Genomic DNA, 25,934 nt, shown 5'->3' on the forward strand with positions numbered 1-25,934 from the left:
TATGAATTGTTACTATTTCTTTATTTGGCAACATTTTGCTGCATAATTAACACAGAATAAATGAATAAAGACATGACCAAGGAAAGTTTTTTTTTAAGACTGAACACTATTAAAAGGAAAGGAAAAATTCATAACATGCGATATGGTTCAACTGTGCCATCTAGTGGATAAGAATATACTCCTTTAGTTTTACATGTGGGACTCCTTTGCCGTGATTGGTAAACCCATGTGATGCCAAAACTGGCACTAGGTATTGTTTAAATCCAGACATTTGTTCAATTGTTCAAAGAATTGACCCAATCAGAATAATTGCCTATCATGGAATCAGAATGTGTACACAAATAGAAAATATACATTTAAAATGTTCTATAAATTACAATGTAACATGGAATAGGCTGCAGTACGTAGGCAACAGTACAAAAGGCAAAGCAGCACCTTCTGGTATTTGGATTGACTTCAAACTTCAATTTCGTATCTAGAAGGCCAAATTCTGTTACGAAATGTAAATGAATACATTTGAAAATAGTAAATACAATAATAATTGAATATAATAAATGCAGAGGCTACATATTTTTATTTCTGTAGATTTTTTTCAAACTGTTAGAATTAAACTATTACAGTGTGGTTATGTGCAAACTTGCAACTTTAATTTGAGGGTTACATCCATATTGGGTGAACAGTGTATGAAATATAGCCCTTTTTTCCAAAGTCTCCCCCCCCGCCCCCATTTTAAGTGACTAAAAGCAACACTAACTGAAATGAAGTCCTCATTTAATATTATGTTGCAAATCCTTTGCAATAAATTACTGACTCAGGCCTGTATTGCAGCCCTCTTCAGCTTTTGTTTGTTTCAGAGGATGTTTACCAGCCTCAGTATGGTCTTTAGCAAGTGAAATTGTCAGTGCAATTGCAATTGTCAGGTGATTGACTTGACCAGTCAAGAACATTCCACTTTCTGAGTTGAAAAAACTCCTTGGTTGCTGTGACATGTTTTGGATCATTGTCTGGTTGCATGATGAAAAGCTGTGCAATCAGTTTTGAGGCATTGGCTTGAATCTGAGCAGACAAGATGTTTCTGCATATTCCATTCTGCTGCAGTTATCAGCAATCACACAAATGAACACAATTGAGCCAGTACCAGTGGCAGCCATACACACCCAAGTTATAACACTACCACAGTGTTTGACAGATGAGGTGGTATGCTTTGGAGCTGTTCCTATTTTTCTCCACACTATCCATCACTCTTATACATGTTGATCTTCGTCTCACCTGCCCATCTGTTCCAGGACTCTGCAGGTTTTTTAATGTATGTTTTTGCAAACTGTAACCTAGCCATTTTATTATTGAGGCTTGCAAGGGGATTGCATCTTGTGGTGAAGCCTCTGTCATAGTCTTCTCCTGATGGATAGATCTACGCCTACATCCTGGAGAGTGTTTTTGATCTTTTGAAGAGTTACAAAGGGATTTTCCTTCACCATTCAAAGGATTCTTCTGTCATCCACTACACTGGCTTTATGTCGTCTACCAGGTTGTTAGCCATTGCTTAGCTCACCAGTTAGCTTGGTTCTTAATGTACCAAACCGTTGAATTTGACACACCTAATTTTTCTGCTTAATGGTGGCCTGCTTTACTGGCATTGACACTTCTTTGGTCCTCCACAGACTCCACATGCAGATGGCACTCAACTACCAGAACGAGGTGAGTCTTTTGCTTGCTCTTTTATTCATGAACTAACGATTAACATGTTCAAGAAAAATTTGAGCAGCCAATTGTCCAGTTACTTTTGGTCCCCTAGAATTAAGGGGACAATGTATACATATGGCTACAATTCCTACGCTGTTCACCCAATATGGATGTAGAACCCCTAAAATTACAGCTAAAGTATGCACTATAACTTCATAGTCATTTTTTTTTATTTCAAATTCAATGTGCTGGAGTACAGAGCCAAAACACCAAGAAATGTCCCACTGGCCAAAGACATAGGGATTCCACTGTATGTCATTAAAAGTGGACACTGGCCAAATACATAGGGATTCCACTGTATGTCATTAAAAGGTATAAAACACAGCCTACCAACATTATTGTAATACTATATCAAATTGCTAGAGGTCGCCATTTTGCACTGCAGTGTAATCACAAAAATCATGATTAAATCGTCTATGATGACATTCAGATGTGTTGCATTTACGTACCCATGTATGATATTTACGAAGTATTGAAAGGATAACCCCGCTTTAGAGAGATTTCATATCTATTTTGGTTTTGCGCAGGATTTCTCTTTATTAAGAAAACACGAATGTAATTTGCATCCTTAACCGAGGGAGTGTTTGGTAAAAATGTAAGCACCGGGTTACAGGAAAGACAAACTATTTGAATCGCATGCTGCTAACTTAATTCAGTATCGAAGTAGCATGTCCTGCACCGTAGTCTTGGCTACAAACATCCCAGTCCAGCAGGAGTGTGGGCAATAATCCAATTGATTTAGCAATTAGCTGAAATTAAACAAATACGTAGTTGTCAACCTGTTAGTGGGTGCTATTATTGGCAAGAAACGCAGCCTCATTATCCACGATTTGGTGAAATGCTCGGTTTCCCATGCACCTTTGGCCAATTATTCTTGGAATGGTGTGATTTGCATTTCAATTCTATCATTGTGTAGCCTAAACACCGCCAGCCATTAAAGCGACGAGAGTCGTTTATGACTGATGTTCTCAAGCATTCCAAACTGTGTCATTCCGGATCCTAATAATAATGCCTCCAGTTATTTTGCCTGAAATGCCCCCTCTATTTTAACAGACAATGTTGGCAACTGCAACATCACTGTCGTCACACAATGCGTTTAACTTTGCTACGATTCTCTTGCGCCGCATTAATCAACGTGACATCACTCTGCCACCGGCTCACGCATATGGAGCTGACAGCGTGGATTGCTGCGGACTTGTGCGTGGGGAGTTTAAAAGCTAAAAGCTTTTCTTCGTCCATGTGGCAGCTGACTTGTGCAGTTTCTAATGTGCATCAATACCATACACATTTCACATGTAATTACCATAATAAACAACCATATGTCATGACTACAATATGGCATTAATGAAGTGAGGGGAAATCACCCATTACATTTGAAATATTTTTCCTAACACATTGTTTCGAATTGGGCAGGATTCTTGGTGGCAGTCTTGTCAGTAAGCTAGTCTGCCGCATTGAGAGCGCAGATGCGCTGGAACCTTGCTCGGGACCAGTTCGCTTCCTTCGTCCCTTGCCCTGTTAAACTTGGAAATTGAAGAGACTGCCTCCTCCATGACTAGAAAGATGACTGCAAGTTGGGGAAATGATTATGTGTTTTTCATGGCGTGATGTAAAGGATTGCCGAAGCCAGACTTTTAGCTGGAATCTACGCATCCGAACACGAGACGCACGGGGAAGGAGGGTTAAGCAATCACCCAAAAAAGGTTCGTCGAGGTAGCTTGTCTATGTGGGCTATTTGTTTTGCCAGTTTTGCAGGTGTTTTCAAAGATAATCTTTGCGTGCAGTATTGTGAACCTGTTTTATCACCTAATTAGGATGGGATGTAATTGCACTTTTACACGATTCCCCCCGAATGGGGTGCGTTGATTCGGAAGCTATAACTACAAGCACGTACCACTTGTGCTGTGGTGTAAAGGGTATTCTAAAACTCAGTCTTCTAAAAAGCAGCTATGAAGTAATGAGAAAGAAAAAACGCATTGATGTGCTCCAACCTTACTTGCTAAATGAATGCGACAATAATATTTTGATCAGCCTCGCGTAGGCTATCTCCCAGATTGTAACATGTAGGCTACAGCGCTGTATGTGCCAGGACAGGAGCAATTGGTTCTGGAAGCCTCCATTCGACTCAGCAGATTCTATATTAGTTTCCCGCAGTGACAAGCCATTTATATAAATTGATATGGCTCGACGATGATTCGTGTATTCATCTTTTTTTCAATGTATTAGCCAGTCCAGGGGGCCAAACTCACATTGCTAGCAATCGGACAAGTGCTGTCAGTCTAATTCCACAAACCAGAACAAAAGCGTAGTGTGCCAATAAACCCAAAACCAAATATTAGTCGGTGCGCCATCTGACTAATGTCACGTGGATTTAAAACCCTAAGCCAGGTGAGATCCAGAATTCAGTAGGCTATATAATTCAAATTGTTTAGTTTTTTTCTTTTACAGATCAAAATGAAACATTAATGCGGTATGTCGGTGGATGTACTACAATTTTAGAGCCTTTAAAATGTTTATTTTCACAAATAGACACTCTAAACTATGGTGTTACTGTTTTAGTACAACCTGGGAATTTATATGGATTTGTATTGAAATATTCTGACCGTGAGATAAGTGCACCCACCAGAAAATCAAACTTTGGTAATCTGTCATAAACTGTTAGGGCAATACAGAAATTGCTTTGAAAGCAGTGCTTTCTTTTGGAAATGGTCTCTCTAGCTTTATCTGGCTCAATTTAAGTTCTATTATTGTTGTTGTTTATTTTTGGAGGGTTTGATACCTTGAAAATATCAGCTGTATTATGTTGGCACAACTTCGGCCCTCTAGAGACAAAATGGTTTTAAAAGCTTGTATTATACCTTGAGTTACTCAAACAAGAATCAGCTCCAAATATTCTGAAATACTGTAAATACTGTAAATATTCTGCCAAAATATCCTGGTACTTTGTTGAATTCATTATGCCATTGACCTTAAATATCAAAACATCCCTGAAACATCAATGACCTACCTCCATATTTAACAGTTGGTACAGTATTAGGTGCTTCTCCTTGTATGCATTCCTCTTTTGTGTCAATGATGTGCATGGCCATAAAGTTACATTTTGGTCTCATCTGACAATAACACACACTTCCAGTCATAGTTCCAGTGCTATTTGTCCAGACACTTGTTTTTGTTTATTGTGCTCAGTTGGGGCTGTCTTTGTACCACCCTTCCAAAGAGTTTGTTGATATGGAACTGCAGTTTTATGGTTCTTTTTGAGACTTGAAACAAATCCCTGCAATTTATTAACCGTGATCCTTCGGTTCTTTATGGCCTCCCTTACCGTCTTCCTCATCGTCCATGGAGACAACGTGCACTTGCATTCTCTTCCTGGCTTGTTTGCAACCATATGTTAGGCCACTTACAGGGTTTTTGTACTCATTACCAGACATGTGATGTAAATTGCCTCTTTTGAATTGATAGTTCTTTGGATATTCCCATGCTGATGGATGAGAAATGTTGTTAACCTCATTTTTATACTTTCATGACGGAATGACAATATAGTTCATTTAGACTGTAAAATTGTATTGCCAATTTGTTCATTTTATTTACAATAACTGTTAGGGGTGCCAATAATGTTGACACCTATTTCTTATCAAGTGTAGCAATAATTCTGCAGCTGACTACCAAGTCCTTATTTTAGTATGGCGCCTCATTGTGGTTGGCTCACTCAGTGATGACAGGACTCCTTTATCTTTTCATCTACAGGAGTGTCTTAGGTCAGACTGTGGGAGGACACCCTGGTGGAGAGTGTGGCTGGTGAAGACAGTTTGACGGACACTGGGATACAGAGGTGGTCTAACCCCACTGTATCATGGGTAATCTCACCAGCAAGGATGGCCATGGGCCTACAGGTAATTTACTGTAAAACCTTAATCACACAAAGGCAAACTCTCCTCTCCCAAGTTACATGCTATCTCCAGCATTGTTTCTTTTGTTCTTTGATCTGTCATCCATCTATTGAACTTTCTACTAAGGACAAAGACATCCTGCCCCCCCCCCCCCCCCCCCCCCCCAAAAAAAAAAAAAACCACATCCACATGGAATACACATACCCTTACTGATCCTCTGTGAGATATTTCAGCATTTAGTCATTGTACAGGGAAGGCGATGATGTAGGCAGGGCTGGGTGTAGTGTTCGCAGCACTCTGCAGACACACGCTGATCATCCTCCTGTAATTCATCAGCCCCTGCTCGCCCCAGATGGTGAGTCAGCACAATTCTTCAGTTCAGAACAAGGACAAAAAAAAAAAGAAATTCGATGAGCAGAAAAATCCTAAGAAGTGTGTGTGTCTGTGTCTGTGTGTGTGTACACACATGAGGACAAATATAATACAAGCAAATTGACTCAAGTCATTAAAATGCAGCTGGATGAGACTGACTCTTTCATTTGTCTTGATTATGTGATGCTAACAAAATAAAGGCCCTTAAAAAGAACAATAAAATCAGTCTTTTAATTGAATGAGTAACCAAGCACAACTGACCGCGGCATCATTGTTTCAAGGACACATAATGAGTTGGCATACAGCGCACATCTGTCATACAAGCAAGGAGAAGGCTTTCTCACAAGCAGTTGTCTGCGGTATTATGATCTACGTCTACCCTGCACAATGAATTGTCTGTCAGGAACAGTGAATATTTAATTATTCGTTGACTGACTTAATTATTCGTGTTCCTTGTACCGCTTCAGCTCTTCTCTCTACAGGATCACATTTGGATTTATTCCACACACCACCGACCTCCCCCCTGGACCCAAGCTTACCTGGGCCATTGCTGCCCCAGGCTGCCGTCAAAGATCTTCAGGCCAGGTTGGTGTCTGAGGGTGCAGGGGAGTCGGCCTCCCAGGAGGGCGCCCACCCAGAGTCCCCGCTTAACAAAACCTTAACAAAAGAGTGGGCCGTGATTGGACCCGAAGCCCTGGTGTTGCCCAGCAGGGCAGGAACTGAGGTGGCCAGGGGACAGGGCTTGGGCACCCCCCTGACCCCGGTGCTGTGCCTCACCCCTGGCTGGCAGGAGAAGGACAGTGGGCTGGAACAGTCCTTGTTGGCCGCAGCTGGGGAAGGCACCACGTTGTCCCCACTGGAGCTGCAGGAGCAGCAATACATGGTTTCCCCAGAGTCAAGTCCTGTCCACGAGGAACCAGTGTGCTCAACAGGTAGGTCTGTCTCCTTGTCCCATAGCTGCGGTATGTGGGAGGTTGGATGGACACTGGTGTACCTCCAGTTCAGTCCACCATGGCCATTGTTCTGGTCAGGATGTGTGACAGGGGTGGGCACCTCTAGTCCTGGAGGGCTGATGTGTATGCTGGGTTTTTCTGCCACCCACTACCCTGGCTCAATCAGCTAATTAGCCGTATGCACCATGACCGATTCACTTGCAAATTAGATCACAATAAAATGATACAAAACAAGAGCATTTATCAACTGCTGTTTAGATTCCGGAATGTGGCTAAAAAATGACAGATAATATAAATTAAGTAAATAAGAGCAGAAGTTGGTCTGAAATACAATAACAGAAAGGGCCCTCCTTGCCCATCCCGGATGTATGATCTCTGACAGCCTGACCAAACCAAAAAAGAAAACCATAGACTGATTTAACAAGATGAAAGTAGTTTGTGGAGGCAATACAAGAATGTGCATCATCAGTTAGCTTAGCGACTGTATATTGTGGCATGTAGAAGCTATGTAGAATAGATGGGATGGACATTCTGGAGAAGACCTGTTGATGTTGGGTATCCTTGCTCAGTCGTCTCGTGTGAATTCTGTCTGTGTGCATTTTCAGCTCTGCTTGAACAGCTGCTGGTGGAGAGGGCGGAGCTAGTGGAGGAGGGGAGGAGCCTGAAGGACATTCTACAGGTGAGCTGGAGGTCTGGCCTCACCCCTGCTCCTTTCTGTCAGACCAGGGATATGCAAAAGCACGGATAGGCCACATTAGTCCCTAGTGCTTCATTCCTAAGACCGTCTGAGGGATACAGTATAACATACCAAAAGCAATTAATGCATTTCCATAATATCATGTATACATTTTGACCGACCATCTCCCTAGGGTGATTATTTATATGTGTATTCATTACATTACATTATTGGCATTTGGCAGACGCTCTTATCCAGAGCGACGTACAGTTGATTAGACTAAGCAGGAGGCAATCCTCTCCTGGAGCAATGTGGGGTTAAGGGCCTTGCTCAAGGGCCCAACGGCTGTGCGGATCTTATTGTGGCTACACTGACCGGGATTAGAACCACTGACCAGTCGTTTACCTTAACCACTACGCTACAGGCCGCCCCGTATTCAAAATGACAACATTGAAAACACAATGTGAGGGGCATGCATTTCGAAACACATTTCATGAAATGGGACATTTAGAGCGGATTATGATATTGAAAGAAGGTTCTTCTAACTTTGGCTTCTAAAGACAGAACCAAGCAGGAAATGGAGGACCCCTGGGCCCATTCCCTGAGGTAACGGTCAGAATTCTGTACGATACCAATCAAGGGGACAGCACAAGCCAGCCTGTCATCTTTGACCAAAAAGCCATAAACATCACTGCAAGGGTTGCTGGGACCTAATCACAGGCTGCTTCCTGAAGGCACTTGTAAAGGAATCTTGTAGGAAGTATAAACAGATTATTATGATAAAGTTCTTTATTCATCTCATAGCCAGGACCTTGCTCTGCTTTTAGGCTGTGGCGGGAGATCACTGATACGAGCTATAGTCCCGTAGGGCCACAATCCAGATTAAAAAAAAATCTTTCTTAGAATGTCTGATTTTCTAAGATCTTAAGGAATGGTATTTGCTTGCCTGGTATCCAGATTTCTTCTTTGCGGTTCATTGACCGACTGTCGGGTGGGGCAGAACCGAAATTTCTGAACTTTTAACATGGAGCAGTGTGTATACAAGGAGGTACAGAAGGGTTTGGACTTCAGACTCATGTTTGCATTTTATGTAATGCCACTAGGTCATGGAAACATCTGTGGGATTATCATAACTGGAATATGGCATATAGTAGATCAGAGATGGCCAGGCATTTTCAAGATGGACGTTTTCTGTCTCTGACACCTGGGCTTTTGCCTCAGCCATTGCATGCTGAAGCAGGGTGTGGCATGCCATTTCCAACATGTTATGCAGTCAGCTTGTGTTTTATCTATGAGCAGACACCATCTGTAAATACCTGAGCAGCCTTCATGGTTGAATTGTGTGCTTTGTCCCAGTTGCAGGCTTGTACACAAATATTGACATGAGTGCCATAATTCCACTATGCCTGTGTAGCTTACATTCCTGAAGTGTTGCTCTGAAGGAGCCCACCTGAATAACCTTTGGCAACAAACACACACCCTTGGCACAGGGTACAAGAGTGTTTTCCACTGTTTTGGGACCAGCGACTTGTGCAATTGAAAACTGTGAGGTCACGGTGGAGTCGTATTTGCACAAGAGAACAGGAGTTCTTCTGTATTGCCACACACACTAAGGGAGCAGTTATTGATTACCTGTTCAGAAATGTTAAGCTAAGCATGTTGCTGCCAAATGAGCAATCAGTCCTATTCTCTATCCCAGTCCCCTCAGACACATAACTGAGACAGCATAACCAAGGCCCTGCCTAACTTTGTCCAGTGTTTATACAGGAATATTTTGTAGATTGGAATTGGGTCATTAAGTTCTGATTTATGCAAATATGGAAAGAAAAGGGGGGTCAGAAAGTAAAAGTCCTGCCATGTGTTTCTTCCACCCCTGAACTGGTCTTATTTCAATACGTTAATCAGTCCTACCTCTTAGCTGAAGAACTGTACTAATTTAGCAATTCCAGGTGATTGGAATGAAATACTAGGTAGCCTGGATTTATGATTTCTGAGGCAGGATTTTAAATTCTGGGTTTACGTACTTTGAGTAATTCTGCATCTCTCTGTGTCGGCAGACAGAGCGGAGTGAATGGCTGCAGTTCCAGGCAGACCTCCAGGTGGCGGTAGCAGTTGCGGACCGTCTCCGCCTGGAAGCAGAAGAGGAGCTGGCCAAGCTCAGACAGACCCATCAGGACACCGAACGGCAGCTGGCTGACATGCTCTGCAAGCAGCAGGAGACAGACGGCAAGCTGGAGTCCCTGAGGGCCCAGCACGAAGAGACCTGCCAGAAACTGTCCACACTGGCCCTTAGCCACAGGCAGGCCAGGGAGGAGCTGGAGACCGTCAGGGCCGAGCACAAAGAGACTTGCCAAAAACTGTCCGCCTTGACTTTGACCCACCAGCAGGCCACAGAGGAGCTTGGAGCACTGAAGGACAGAGAGGGGACACAGGCAGGGAAGGGACAGGATTTGGAGGAGCAGACCGAGAGCAAGGACAAAAGATGCGTCTTGGAGGACATCCAGAAAGAGGAGGAACCACAACATGGGGGAACGGGGGTGGCGTGGGGAAAAGGGAAAGGTAAAGGGAAAGGGAAAAGTAAAGGGAATGGGAAGGGACAGGACTTGGAGGAGCAGACCGAGAGCGAGACCAAAAGCTGCATCTCGGAGGACATCCAGAAAGAGGAGGGACCACAACGTGGGGGAACAGAGGTGGCGTGGGGAAAAGGGAAAAGTAAAGGGAATGGGAAGGGACAGGACCCGGAGGAGCAGACCGAGAGCGAGGACAAAAGCTGCATCTCAGAGGACATGCAGAGAGCGGAGGAACCACAACATGGGGGAACGGGGGTGGCGTGGGGAAAAGGGAAAGGGAGAGAGAAGGTACAGGACTTGGAGGAGCAGACCAAGAGCGAGAACAAAAGCTGCATCTCGGAGGACATCCAGAAAGGGGAGGAACCACAACGTGGGGGAAAGGGGGTGGCGGAGTGGTACCTGAGGAGTGTGGCGGCGGTGGAGAAGAAGAGAGAAGAGGGATATTCTGGGAGGGATCCCCGGAGAATAGTGATGCTGTCTGAGAGGTCCAGGTGAGCTGGGCCTCAGCTGCCCGAATGTTCAGAAACTTTACTACTGCTGGAATCATAGCAGCAGTCTGGGGAAATGGGGGAAGTGAGGTAGAGGACGAAAGGGGGTGTTCCACGGCTTCTGTAATGATGCAGCTCTGTGAATAATAATAGTTATGTGAATGAAGAACGTGAGAGCTTGCAGTGCAGTGCAATGAATGTGCTTTTTGGATGAAAACGAAAGTATACACAGCAAGAAGTGATGAGGAGCACATTACATTACATTACATTACAGGTATTTGGCAGATGCTCTTATCCAGAGGGAAGTATTGTTCCAAGTGTTAGAAGTGACCACATGGATAAAAACTTGAACTGTGTAGATTAATCTGATGAGAAAAAAACACTTTTGTATGCAACCTTCAGTTAAACTTTTATGATTCAAGCCACCAGACAAGCTCACTGCATACACTGTACTTACTAGTCTTCTCACTCTCCTACAGTACAATGGTTTGTTGAAAACATTGAAGTTTCACCCAGATGAAGTGTAGTTATTGAGCTCCGTTATTAAAACACACTTATTCCAGTTATACATGAGCTATGATATCCTCTTATTAAAGTACTTATAATCTTAGTCCCACAGTATCTCAGCTGCTCCATGCATTTTATGAACCATGTACATAACTGGTAGAAAATCTTTCAAGTGGGAGTCCTAAGTGGTGTGAGGGAGAAGTTTTTCAGCTTGCATTAACTTTTTTTGTAAGAAAAAGAATCACTACAATTGTGGTTACGAAACTTTTTGGTGAGATAATTTGGTATACTCCTGTGTTATTACTTATCCCTGTTCAAAGTGAATGGAGCCTCTCAATACTCAGAATTTTAGCCTGGTCTGTTGTTTTACAGAAGTCTCTCTAGAATCCCCCTGCCCTCTGAAACCCCATCAGCAGTGAATGGTAGCTCCCAGCCTATGGCAACAACAACTGGACCCCTCAGCAAGGTTAGATCACATCCTGTCACGTGAGGGGTGTTTTGACAATAGAGGGGTCCATTTTACAATAATTATTGAAGAGGACAGCTGCTTCAGATTTGTAGTTAATGAATAACATTTCTCTGGATGCTAAACATGCCACATAGATTCTAATTGGATGGTAATAATGTAGATCTAATAATAACCAGTCCTAGAGGTTAGCTGACAAATAATGTGTTCAGTTATTCTCGTTATTAATTGGGAACTCTGTTAAATTTATGTGGTGCAATATCAGACACAAAATGAGACGCTTGTTTTTCCACTTTTCTTTCCCTGCAGAACCAAGACCCAGCAAGAGGAATGAGGGTGGACCGAATCCTAAAAAGACAAGACAGCTGGTCCAGCTTCTATTCAAGTGTGTGTGTGTGTGTGTGTGTGTGTGTGTGTGTGTGTGCATGTATGTGAGTGAGAGAGAGAGGTTATATTTTATGTATGTCTGTTATAAGTATGTATGGCACCGCTAGTATAATAGAAGCAAGCGCACATACAAAACATTAATGCAGGTGCTAGGTAAAAAAAAAAAGTAAGTAAGGAAATAATACCCACACACTGCTATTAATGCTCTTGGTGATATTTACTGTATTAAAGTGAGCTAGATAGACAATGCTTGGACCTCTACCTGCCCAAACAGGATTAAATGTCATCAGTCTAGCTCACTTTAATAAATATCACCAGGGAACATTAGTAGCAGTGTGCGGGTATTATATCTTTACTAAGTATGTTCAGTGGGCTCCAGATTAATTGGCACCCAAAAGGCTATATTTTATGTTGAAACATACATAAAAACTTTTATTTCAATATATTTATGCATGTTTCAATGTTTTTATTCAGTAATAAATTTTTTTTAGAAAACCACAGGTGCCAAAATTAGCCCTAACTATTTCTGCAGATCACTACTATCACCCCTAACTGTTAGTGCAGATCAACGAAAGTGAAATTGGCAATGCAATTAAAGAAAATGAAGTAACAGGCATACAAAATCCTTTTGTCAACCATCAGCATGGGAAAAGTCAAAGAACCACACAGGTGGCATTTGACCATCACAAGTTGGGTAATGGGTACAAAAAAAATACAGGGAGGCCATAAGTAACCCAAGAATCACAGTTTAAGAATGGCAAAGATTGGTTGTGTCTTAGGGTCACCAAATCTAAAAAACAAAAACAAATGGCACCTCCATGCCAGCAAACTATTTGAAAGGGTGCCACAAAGACAGCCCTTACTGAGCACAATAAACAAAACCAAGCGTCTGGAATTTGCCAAACCTCATTGGAATTATGACTGGAAGAGAGTGCTATGGTCACATATGATCAAAATGGAACTTTTTGGCCATGCACACCATTGAGCAACATGGAATGCATACAAGGAGAAGCACCTCATACCTACTGTAAAATATGGTGGTGGGTCATGGATGTTTTGGAGAAGTTTTGCTACCAGTGGTCCAGTGACAACATTTAAGATCAATGGCATAATTAATGCAATAAAGTACCAGGAAATTTTGTCAGAAAATCTGATTGCCTCTGCTCGGAAGCTGAGTCTGGTATCCCAAGGATATCAATGATTCTGAAAAGTTAACCTTGGAGGAATGGTCAAAAGTACCTCCAAATGTGTTCTCTAACCTTACAGGAAAAAATTACAGGAAAGGACTCATGGCCGTCTTCTCATGCCAGGGGTGTTTGCACATGGTATTAAACCAGGTGTGCCAATAATTATGGAACCTGTTTTTTGGGGAAATATATATCTTTAGTGGAAAAATGTAAGACCTTGGTTGATTCCATTGAATCATGAATAAAGCGCAGTAATACTAACATCTTTACACATATTAGTGATCAATAATTCTGGAGCCCACTTTATAACATGCCATAACTTATCCTCAAATCCAAAATTAAACAAAATAGCATCAAGTTAATATTCCCATCTCTGAATTAAAACCAATGATTTATGTTAAATTGTCTGGTTTGTTTTATGGGTTTTGTGGTTTGTTTGTGTTGTGTCTTACCGTGTCTTACAGACTGATTTGTTGCATCTGACAGGCAAACAGGAGGATCACATCCCTGATCCATCGTCTGTGATCAACAGTGTAATCAGGTTAGTCCACTGAATTATTATATGAAATGGTTGTTCTACACAACTTAGCTATGAAAAGATATCTATTTTAAAATAAGGGTCTATTATGTTTCTGAACTTTACTTTCCATGTTCAAACCAACTCTCATATGACAAAATAGTGGGCAGTGTCAAATTGACAGATGAACATTTGTGATGATTCATGTAACCTGAAATGTGATGTTTTCTGATGATTGCCTATCAGGTGTCAGGTATTTATAAAGCTTATTGTGGAGGGCACTGCTTCAGATAGTTGCACATTAAGATATTTATTGGATGCTAAGCATGGCACACAGTGTATAATTGGATGGTGATGTACAGTATCTGCTAAAAACTGCTCCAGTCCTAGAGGTTAGCCGACATGATGAAGGTGGATTTTCTGCTTCGTTCTGCTGTAGGATATAATTACTAGCTAAAAGAAGAAAATGTGTTACAATTCTCATCAACTGCTAGGTCTTTTGTGTTTTGGTAGGGTTAGACTGATCCCTAAGCCTGCAATTGGTGCCGCCTGTCTATATATTTTGTCTGACTGATTGAGTTTGCCAGTGAGAGATTATTTTTTGTTCAGGGAAAATAACAATGGCATTGGTTTTGAGCTTTAGTGTCTTTATTCCAATATCCATAATTTTATGTTTTGACATTTTTTCTTATTTCTGAGGTTCTTATTGTTTTGAGGCTATGTAATTTCCTTTAGAATAGTAGGCATAGGCAAACGTGACAAGTTACTGTAATGATCTCCAGCCAAGAACAGACTGTTTCCCGAAATAAACACTGAGTTAAGTACATTACGACACCAGTTCATAACAAAAGGACTGTCTTTTTGTTCTCTTTTCTGTAATATACATGACTGGTACTCATGAGTAATGCGCATGAGTATCATATCTCAGAATGGTTTGGAAATTCTTGATGAAACTTCAGTATTGTGCAAGCAGTCTGAGCAGATGGGACCCATAATCTACTATTGGATTCCAACAGGTATTGATTCACCAATCAATTCCTGACCATCATATACTTGATGTGCTACTGGCCTTTTGTCCAATAACCTTTTTGCAGTATTCAGCACATACTGTAAGATTTCAGTTGGATGATTTTGCCCATTTCCACAATATGCTGAGTGAGTTGAACTCATATTTGCTTAAAAAAAAAAAAAAAACATAGTAACATAAGCCAGATGTTTTTTTTATGAATTAAAAAGTGAACGTCAGCCTTCATGTAGGCTCTTAATGCCAGGGCCTAATTCTGACAGTAGAAGTCCAGCAGAAAAAAGGGTGTGAATCAAGTAATCTGCAAAACCAAATGATCTGCATAAAGCAGGAATTTTACATTTTTGTTTTATAGGGCCTGAAGTTGAAGGTTATTCCAAAATCACTGATAATTATTGAACCGTGTGAACGAATGGAATGTTTTGGAACAAAGTTAATCTGGTTCTTACTTGACCTGGCATTTATCATAAACCCCTCCCTGTATTACTGCTTACACAGATTTATTGGTGACTATCAAGGTATCTTTCCTCTTCATGTCCCCAGACCTCAGGATAGTTTCAGCATGCTGCTGCGTCGTCATGGTGGCTCAAAGCGAAATTCTCTGTTGCGCTGGTGCCAGAGTCGCACGCAGGGTTATGAGGTGAGGAGAAGGGGAAGAAATATCCTATCTGCACCCCTCAACAGGCATTCGGGACACATATGCAGGCCAAAGATTGTCACGGTATCTTGTGCGACCCAGCTAAGACCAGCTGTGATTCTAAGCTGGTTTAAGTTGGTTTAAGCGGTGTTTTCAACACTTCTAGCTGTTCACAGCTGGTCTGTAGCTGGTCATAGCTGGTTTCTCGCTGGACAAAGGTGGTTAAGCTGGTAGAGTAAGCTGGTGGTCAGCTGATAGACTAGCTGACTATATAGGCTAGTTAACTGGTGAACAGCTGGTTGACTAGCTAAAAGTGTCGAAAACACAGCTTAAACCTGAGACGGGTGCGTGGGGGTTGGACCCAAAATGCACGACTCAGAAACAATAGTAATATAAAGACCCCTCAGGGCTTTATTCGGGACGAATCCCAGGAGAGTAGTCAACACAAGCAAAGTCCATACATGTAGATCCAGCCAAACAAATACAAAACAAACAAAAGGCACGGTGCCGAGGGAAGAGGCAATCTCGTAGTCGGTAGGCGTGCAGGGAGGTCCGGTAGCAGGAGAGCTGTCAGCGGGGCAGATGAACAGACGGACGGCAGGCAGAGGCGTAGTCGTGGACGAAGCGGGAGTCGAAACCATGAAACAATCAGCGGGGCAAAAGTACAAAAACGGTAGGCGGGGACGTAGTCAAGAACAAAACGAAGGTCACAAAACAGAAATCAATAGTCGATGGTCAGTAAACAGGCGTGGATCGTAACGTGTAATCAAACAGTAAGTAATGCTCAAGAGTTGCGTGAAAAAACAGAGGCAGACAATTTCGCAGTGAACAGTTGCGCGACTGGGCTATAAATGCAGGTGTAGACAGGTGTAGACAATTAGTAAGAGCGTAGCAAGGAAATGGAAAACAGGTGCGATGGATGACAAGTTTAACAAGGAGATTAGTAATCGTTAGTAATAAACCTATCCTGCCCTAGCATTAGTAAATTAGTAAATGACATGCACGAGAAACGTAAGGTAACATGAACACATGATTAGTTTGTTAGTTTCTACCCAATCCTGATCTAGCGTTAGTAGTTTTAGTAAATAGACAATAGGAAACAATTAGGGAGTGAATGACAGAAAGAGAGAGAGAGAAAAGGCGGAACACAAGGTTTGCGGAAAGACATGTAAAAGTGTATGCATAAACAACGACCAGTTAACGTAACAATAAACATACATCGAAACATAACACAAAGCGAAACTAAGACGATAATCACTCAACATAACCAGGTAATATAATCGTATGAAAACATAACTAGACATGACAAGAAAATAAATCGTAACGAAACATAACTAAACAACATGACGAACCGAGACAACATAATACATGATAAAACACTTCGTGACTAGACAACATGAATAAACATAAAACATGGCGAGACAGACCTGAAACGTGACAGGACCCCCCCCTTAACGACCGACTCCTGGCGGTCCTTGGAATTTATCAGGGTGGTCACGATGGAAGTCTCTGATGAGCGATTTGTCCAGAATGAGACTGGGAGCGACCCAGGAACGCTCCTCAGGGCCATAGCCCTCCCAGTCAACCAAGTATTGCACCCCACGGCCCCTCTTACGAATGTTCAAGAGCTTCTTAACCGTGAATGCGGGGTGGTTGTCAATAATGCGGGGGGGAGGTGGTGGGGGATCCGGGGGACATATGGGGTGAGAGGATACGGGCTTAATACATGAAACATGGAATGTGGGGTGAATCTTAAGGGAAGCAGGGAGTGACAGTTTAACAGAGGAAGGATTGATGATTTTGTGGATTTTAAAGGGACCAATAAAGCGGGGTTGCAGTTTGTGAGAGGTGGCTTGGAGGGGAATGTCCTTAGTGGACAGCCAGACGGAGTCACCTGGTTTGTAGGCCGGAGCTGGAGTGCGGTGGCGATCAGCAAAAGGCCGATTACGATCTGCCGTGCTTAGCAGCGCGGCCTTGGCATCCCTCCAAACCTTGGAGCACCGTTTCATGTGGATGGCGAGGGAGGGAACAGCGATCTCGGCTTCCTGGTCAGGAAACAGTGGAGGTTGGTAGCCCAAGGAGACCTCAAACGGAGATTTCCCGGTGGCGGCGCAGGGTAAGGTGTTGTGTGCGTATTCCACCCAGGTTAGCATCTTGCTCCAGCCGGCTGGATTTTTTGCAGATACGCAGCGTAGAGCGGCCCCCAGGTCCTGATTGGCCCTCTCCGTTTGGCCATTGGACTGAGGGTGGTAGCCCGAAGAGAGGCTAGCTGTGGCCCCGAGGGCCACGCAGAATGCCTTCCAAACTTGGGAGATGAATTGGGGGCCGCGGTCAGAAACGATGTCCGAGGGAAGTCCGTGAATGCGGAATACTTCTCTCACCAGAACCTCTGCGGTCTCTTGGGCGGTGGGCAATCCAGCCAGGGGGATGAAGTGTGCCGCTTTGCTGAATCGGTCCACCACAGTGAGGATGGTGGTGTTACCTTCGGAAGGGGGAAGTCCGGTAACAAAGTCCACGCCGATGTGGCTCCAGGGTCGGCTGGGCACAGGCAGAGGTTGGAGTAAACCAGCAGGGGCTTGGTGGGAGGCCTTGCTTCTGGCACAGGTGGTACATGCCTTGATGAAGCGCCTGGTGTCAGGGATCATGGAGCTCCACCAGAATCTCCTTTTCAGCACCGCCAAGGTGCGGGTAAAGCCGGGATGGCAGGAAAGGAGGGATGAATGGGCCCATTGCAGCACCTGTGTCCGAGCGGCTGAGGGGACGTATAGGCGTAATCCGGGGTTGGACCTGGGATCGGGCTCCTCCCGTAGAGCCCTCTGGATCACCGCCTCGATCTTCCATGTGACGGATCCGATGGTGCAGGAGGTAGGAAGGATGTTCTCGGGGATCTCACGCTCAGAACAGGTGTTGAATTGACGGGACAGGGCATCGGGCTTGACGTTCTTCGAACCTGGACGGTAGGTCAAAGAGAAGTTGAACCTCCCGAAGAACAGCGCCCATCTCGCCTGTCGGGAGTTCAGCCTCTTGGCTGTCTGGAGGTATGCCAGGTTCTTGTGGTCGGTCCAAACGATGAACGGCTTCTCGGACCCCTCCAGCCAATGTCTCCACTCCTCCAACGCCAGTTTGACTGCTAGCAGCTCTCGGTTCCCAACGTCATAGTTCCTCTCTGCCGGGGACAGCTTCTTGGAGAAGAAGGCGCAGGGGTGTAGTCGGTTGTCCGCGGCCGCCACCTGAGAGAGCACTGCTCCCACCCCTGTGTCGGAAGCATCTGTCTCGACCACAAACTGGCGGGTGGGGTCGGGGTGTACCAGGATGGGAGCGGAAGAGAACAGTCTCTTGACCTTGGTGAAGGCCGTCTCAGCTTCGGAGCTCCACCGGAATGGCACCGCAGGGGACGTGAGTTTGGTTAGAGAAGAGACCACTTGACTATAGGATCTAATGAACCTCCGGTAGAAGTTGGCGAATCCCAAGAAGCGTTGGAGCTGCTTACGTGAGGTGGGTGTGGGCCAGTTGGTAACTGCCAGAATCTTCTTGGGATCCGCCCTGATCCGTCCCTTCTCAAGGATAAACCCCAGGAACTCAACTGTGTCGGAGTGGAAGACGCACTTCTCCGCCTTGACGAATAGTCTGTTCTCCAGGAGTCTCTGTAGGACTTGCCTGACGTGGTATTCATGATCCTTGGCATTGGTGGAGTAGATTAAGATGTCATCCAGGTAGACGAACACATGGCGACCCAACAAGTCCCGAAGAACATCATTCACCAGGGCCTGGAACACAGCAGGAGCATTGGTGAGGCCGAATGGCATGACCAGGTATTCGAAGTGTCCGAGAGAGGTGTTGAAGGCGGTCTTCCATTCATCGCCCTCGCGGATACGGACCAGGTGGTAAGCGTTGCGGAGATCCAACTTGGTGAAGATGGTGGCCTCGTGAAGTGGGTGGAACGCGGAGTCCATCAGGGGCAGAGGATACTTGTTCCTCACCGTGATGTTGTTCAGCTCCCTGTAGTCGATGCACGGGCGTAGGGAGCCATCTTTCTTCTGAACAAAGAAGAATCCCGCACCGACGGGAGAGGAAGAAGGGCGAATTAGTCCGTTAGCCAGGCAGTCACGGATGTATTTCTCCATCGCCTCCCTCTCTGGTCTGGAGACGTTGTATAGGCGACTTGAGGGAAGTGACGAACCAGGGAGGAGCTCGATGGCGCAGTCGTAGGGTCGATGAGGCGGCAAAGACTGAGCTTGTGTCTTGGAAAACACTGTTCCCAGGTCATGGTAAGGAGAGGGGACCCTCTCCAGGGAGGGTTTGGGAGTCTGTGGTAGAGCTGGCACTCCCTCTGCTGGTGGTGGGGCGGAACGCAAGCAGGACAGATGGCACTTAGGATCCCATGCTTGCACTTGGTTAGAACTCCAGTTGATCGTGGGGTTGTGTTTCTGGAGCCAGGGTAATCCCAAGATGAGTTGGTCATTAGGGGACTGGATGACGCGGAACTGGATCATCTCCCGATGGTTCCCAGAAATGATCAGTTGTAAGGGAATGGTGATTTGTGTAATGCGGCAAAAGGTCCTTCCATCCAGCGACCGCGCGTTCTCAGGGTGGGGTAAAGGGAGGGTGGGGATGTTCAGTTCAGACACCAAAACTTCGTCAATGAGATTGGCGTCCGCTCCAGAATCCACCAACGCGTTAATCCGGGTCGTTCTGTCGGGCAGAATTAAGAGAGTCGTGAGCGTGGGACGATGGTTGTCTCTGTCAGACCCCTCATGTCTGTCGACAGCTCTCACCTCCACTGGTCTCCTGGTCTTGAAGGAGCACCGAGCCTGGGTGTGACCCGGCCTCCCACAGTAGAAGCACGAACCCGTGGTTCTGCGGCGTGCTCGTTCCTCAGTAGAGATCCTTGTACCGGCCCGGGACAGGTCCATGGGTTCGGATCCCTCAGACTGCTGCTCCTCCAGTCGAGGACTTGGCCCCTGCCTGGGGTAATGGTTGCCAGGAAGGATCGGTCTCTCCGACCGACGTTGTCTGGCACGGTTGTCCAGGCGGATCGTGGTGCGCACGAGCTGGTCGAACTGGGTGATGGGGTCCAGTCGCGCCAACTCGTCCTGGAGCGTCTCACTCAGGCTGGCCAGGAAGAGATTTGCCAACGCCGCATCGTTCCAGCTAGTAGCCGCCGCGAGGGTGCGGAAGTCGATGGAGTGGTCTGCCGCGGTCTTCCGTCCTTGGCGCAGAGCAATCAGTCTCTGGGATGGCTCCTGGTCGCTGGATGCGTGTTGGAAGACCTTCCGAATCTCATCGGCGAAGACTGGGTAAAGAGGAGGGAATGAATCCCCGGACCACACCGCCGTAGCCCAGTCCAACGCCCTCCCCTTGAGTAGCCCCATCACGTAGCCAATCCGACGGTCGTCGCTGTTGTAGGTCTGGGGCTGTTGCCTGAACACGAAGTCGCATTGTAGAAGGAAAGCCTTGCACCTCTCAGGTTCTCCACCAAACCTCTCCGGAGGGGGTTGTTGGGGCTCTCGGAATTGGCAGGTTCCCGTGGGGTTGAGCGCTGGGGATGTGGGTGGGTGGGAAGGCTCCTCCCGTGGTTGTGGTAGGACCGCGACGGCAAGCCTCCTCATCTCCGCGCACAGTTCACGAATCTCCAGGTGAAGTTCGGAGATTCCTTGTGAATGCTGCCGGACGATGGCTCCTTGTTCCTGGAGGGCGTAGAACATGGCAGTAGAGTCAGCAGGGTCCATTTTGGCGAAATTGTTCTGAGACGGGTGCGTGGGGGTTGGACCCAAAATGCACGACTCAGAAACAATAGTAATATAAAGACCCCTCAGGGCTTTATTCGGGACGAATCCCAGGAGAGTAGTCAACACAAGCAAAGTCCATACACGTAGATCCAGCCAAACAAATACAAAACAAACAAAAGGCACGGTGCCGAGGGAAGAGGCAATCTCGTAGTCGGTAGGCGTGCAGGGAGGTCCGGTAGCAGGAGAGCTGTCAGCGGGGCAGATGAACAGACGGACGGCAGGCAGAGGCGTAGTCGTGGACGAAGCGGGAGTCGAAACCATGAAACAATCAGCGGGGCAAAAGTACAAAAACGGTAGGCGGGGACGTAGTCAAGAACAAAACGAAGGTCACAAAACAGAAATCAATAGTCGATGGTCAGTAAACAGGCGTGGATCGTAACGTGTAATCAAACAGTAAGTAATGCTCAAGAGTTGCGTGAAAAAACAGAGGCAGACAATTTCGCAGTGAACAGTTGCGCGACTGGGCTATAAATGCAGGTGTAGACAGGTGTAGACAATTAGTAAGAGCGTAGCAAGGAAATGGAAAACAGGTGCGATGGATGACAAGTTTAACAAGGAGATTAGTAATCGTTAGTAATAAACCTATCCTGCCCTAGCATTAGTAAATTAGTAAATGACATGCACGAGAAACGTAAGGAAACATGAACACATGATTAGTCTTGTTAGTTTCTACCCAATCCTGATCTAGCGTTAGTAGTTTTAGTAAATAGACAAATAGAACATTAGGGGAGTGAAGGACAGAACGAGAGAGAGAGAGAGAGAAAAGGCGGAACGCAAGGTTTGCGGAAAAACATGTAAAAGTGTATGCATAACAATCGACCAGTTAAACGTAACAATAAACATACATCGAAACATAACACAAAGCGAAACTAAGACGATAATCACTCAACATAACCAGGTAATATAATCGTATGAAAACATAACTAGACATGACAAGAAAATAAATCGTAACGAAACATAACTAAACAACATGACGAACCTAGACAACATAATACATGATAAAACACTTCGTGACTAGACAACATGAATAAACATAAAACATGGCGAGACAGACCTGAAACGTGACAAAACCAGCTTTAAACTAAATTTCAGAAGGTTACAATCTCAGAAGATGGACTGTACCACTAGGTCAAAGGATAGTTTGCATCTTGTGCCTGTTTTTCTTCTTTTTTTTTACTCTGTGTAGAAGATTGACATCACCAATTTCAGCAGCAGTTGGGTGGATGGGCTGGCCTTCTGTGCTGTGTACCATACCTATCTTCCCACGCATATCCCCTACAGCACACTCAGCCAGGACAGCAAGGTAGGGACTCCCTGCACGCACACACCAGTAGTCATATCAAAAACAGCAGCATTATCCCAGACAGATACATGTACATGGATCAGACCTCGGTCAAATAAGCAATTGTTTTGGATTCAAATTCTTTTCTGTGCTTGGTTGATCTTGCCTAGTGCAAATGAGCCAACCAAGAGGACCAAGTTCCAAGGTTTCCTCAAGTTCAAATACTCCAGACCAGCTCAGTTAAGCGCTGAATCAGTTACCTATTTGACCCAGGTCTGACATGGATGCATGTGCATATGAGTGCCATAAATATTATGCGGTAATTCTACAGTATTTCTCTCTTTTTACACTCATACAGACATTTTCATGGGTATCATGCCTCTTTATACATTCTGTATTCATGGACACAAAAAATACATGGAGGAAATCTTGAATGAGGGTTTTCTGGGTCCCTGTATTGTATGTGGATGTTCATAATCCCACCCTTTTCTGATGTTTTGTGAAGAAAGAGAACCTAGAGTTGGCCTTCCAAACTGGGGAGAGTGTGGGAATCATAGCTATGCTGGTGAGTTACTGCTGGTGTACTTGTCTGTATTTTTCCATGTGCTAAGACAGAATAAGTCTTTTGTGGTTTGAATTGTGTGTTCTACCTCTTTTATAGACCATTGACGAGATGCTGAGAGTGGAAGGTCCAGACTGGCAGAGGGTTCTGGGATATGTGGAGAGCGTCTACCGCCATTTTGAGATGTGACATTGCCCCTCTATGCCTCAGAATGGCGCACTTGTCCAGCCCTCTGAAGTGTACCCCATGCAGATTTGCTGTATGAATCGGTACAAAGGCACTGGCGTCAATTGCTCACTGGGGGAGCAATATTAGAATTCATGTCAAACTCAGGAGCACTACAGTATTCAAAATGCGTCCAACAGTGCAGACTGCTGGCCTCTGGAAGCAGCTGCATTCCTTTTTGCCCTTTTTGCCCTTTTACTATTCCATTAGTATTAGGATCCGTCTGGCAACAAACATTCACACAAACTTTCATTTTAGCAATTTCCCTGAATGAAGGGTATTCCTTCTGGTATTTGTCATCCAAGACTGCTTAATGTTCCGTACGAAATGCAGAGCAAGTAAGTAAAGGCTTACTCTCAATTTTCACTGCTATAACTTCAAGGATGTCAACACAAGATGATTTATAAGCAAATCATTTTTAAAGCAATGGAAATTTCACATTGAAAGACTTGTTAATTTTGGGTGGGTAGTAATGCCAGATGTCATCAGCCTTTAACTGGCTTTGATTTCTTTCACTTTGCAGGGTGGCTGTTTTTTTTGGTTTGTTTTTCTTTTTTACTTTGTAAATGCTATGCACCTATTTGCACTTTGACATATTAAATTGACTGGCACAAGTTACAAGAAGTTGACCATGGAAGAGGATAGCAGACAGGCCCAATGTCTGAGCATGTTCCACCTGCACCAGTGTTCCAGCTCTCAAGCTACTGGATGAAAATTAAGCAAATGAATAGCAACATTTCTAAACATGGGACTTAAATTTTTTAATTTTACTTTAAAAAGCTTGTGTAGCAATAAAAGTCTTCCTATATATCAAATACAACAAGCACAAACTAAAAAAGGGGAAAGAACACCCAATGACTAGGTTGTCGGTAAAGGGGGCCATCCTATTCAGGTAATGGGTGTCAAATCTTTGAAAGCTTTAACATGTATGACGATGTGTTCATTCCACCCAGCCTGTCAGTGGCTGAATTCATCTCTTATCTTCATTGTGTACACATTACCTACCTAAACAGTTATATTTTGTATTTGGATACATGGGGTTATTAACTTTTTTTATGTGAAATGTACCAAGTATGTTATTAACCAGCTAGATGTGGATCTGCAATGACCTGTTAAGTGGGAGTTCCACTGGCTGTTTCTGGCTGCACACAAACTTAAAAGTTAATATGTGGATACCCCATGCCAGATGTGTGTGTGTGCATCCATGGGCAGCCGATAGTCTTACCAAAGGCCTCAGATTGTGGTGTACAGTGCAAGGCTGCTATGGAAATCCTTGGAAAGAGCCCCACAGTCTAATGTGAAAAGAAATGTCTACTGTATATATTACTATGTAATCTGCTGCCAAAGCCTTACAATAATAATAAAGTCTATCAGTCTATCAATCTGTCTAAAAGTCAATGAATCTGCCAATGCACTCTTGCAACGTGGAACATTACATGCACCAGTTACATTCCATTTTTAAGATTCATGTGTTATGCACTGAATTTTCTTCCACTTGTAAATGGGTGATTTGGTTGGACAAGGACCGGAAAGACACAAAATAAATGTATTGCACTCTCTGTACAGGTAACTAAGTGCGCCCTTATGAATCGATAACCCAGAAACTTGTGTGCCAAAACCACTTCCAAACCATCTCATAAACAATACACCAGAACTTTATTTTATTTTAACATCAGAACAAGAACCAGTAATTCAAGTGTTAAAACATGGAGCATACTTTCCTTTATTAGAATAACTTACAGGGGTGTGTTCCACACAATATTAAAAAGTCTTGTAATGCCCTTTTTTTGTATGTACCCACAAACTTTCCTATGCTGCTATACACTTAGTGGGCACTTTATTAGGAATTTTATCAGACCAAATTTTTAGACGTATTGGTCTTCTGCTGCTGTAGCCTATCCACTTAAGAGGTTTGACATGTTCATAGATACTCTTCTGCATACCACAGTTGTAATGTGTGGTTATTTTGCGTTCCTGTCAGCTTTTGACCAGTCTGGCCTTTCTGCTGGCTCACTGGATGCATTTTGTTTTTTCTGCACCATTCTCTGCAAACTCTAAACCCTTTTGTGTGAAAACCCCAGGGGCCGGTTTTTCAAAAGTTTTAATCTGGATCAAACTGATCCAGATTTGGAAATCTCTTTTTCTGCTATCCAGGATCACGTAATCCATCTTATTTTTATGCTGGTTTTTCAAAGCAATGTGGCATTGGATTACTCTGATCCGGATTCAAACTTTTCACGAAATCTGGATTACCTGTGGTCTAAATGGGACTATCACAATGTAGCTATGTAAAGAACAACAGGTAGAATAGTGTGGGGTCACTCCAATATGCTTTATTTGAACAGAAAATAGGACTGAACGGAACAGCAAACAAACAATATAAACATCCCCCTCCATTGTCCATTTCTTGGAAACTGGCAGTCCGCTCATCTGAGACCTACAACAAATAAATAAATACATACTTTACTCACAAATACATTATGGATGTTTCGAACTGAATTGAACTGGATAAAAAAGGCTTAAATGCCCAATACTTAACAAAATTAATTACTTCTTAGTTCTTCTTATGAGTAGTTCTTCTTCATCATCATCATCTGCTTCGTCTGCTGTGGAGAGACCAGCTTGTCCAAGCTTGGCCTTTAGGAGGCGGATCTCAAGT

General features: G+C 44.2%; 1 protein-coding gene across 3 annotated transcripts; it reads left to right on the forward strand.

The window, feature by feature from the left end:
• Positions 1-2,979: 2,979 nt before the first annotated feature.
• Positions 2,980-24,657, forward strand: LOC133129305 (cytospin-A-like). Of its 3 annotated transcripts, none has more exons than XM_061243287.1 (12): positions 2,980-3,446; positions 5,491-5,636; positions 6,488-6,937; positions 7,564-7,637; positions 9,692-10,695; positions 11,572-11,665; positions 11,975-12,050; positions 13,726-13,780; positions 15,324-15,420; positions 22,393-22,509; positions 22,994-23,053; positions 23,150-24,657. In XM_061243287.1, exons 2-12 carry the CDS (start codon positions 5,597-5,599, stop codon positions 23,237-23,239), a joined length of 2,157 nt encoding a protein of 718 aa, XP_061099271.1. In that variant the 5' UTR covers positions 2,980-3,446; positions 5,491-5,596; the 3' UTR covers positions 23,240-24,657. The 3 variants fall into 3 exon arrangements, with proteins under 3 accessions (XP_061099271.1, XP_061099269.1, XP_061099270.1); XM_061243285.1 differs by having other exon boundaries at positions 2,981-3,446; positions 6,473-6,937; XM_061243286.1 differs by lacking the exon at positions 2,980-3,446 and adding an exon at positions 3,996-4,131 and having other exon boundaries at positions 6,473-6,937.
• The last annotated feature ends 1,277 nt before the right edge of the window (positions 24,658-25,934 follow it).

Source organism: Conger conger, chromosome 5 (assembly GCF_963514075.1).
Source record: "Conger conger chromosome 5, fConCon1.1, whole genome shotgun sequence".
NCBI lineage: Eukaryota > Metazoa > Chordata > Actinopteri > Anguilliformes > Congridae > Conger > Conger conger.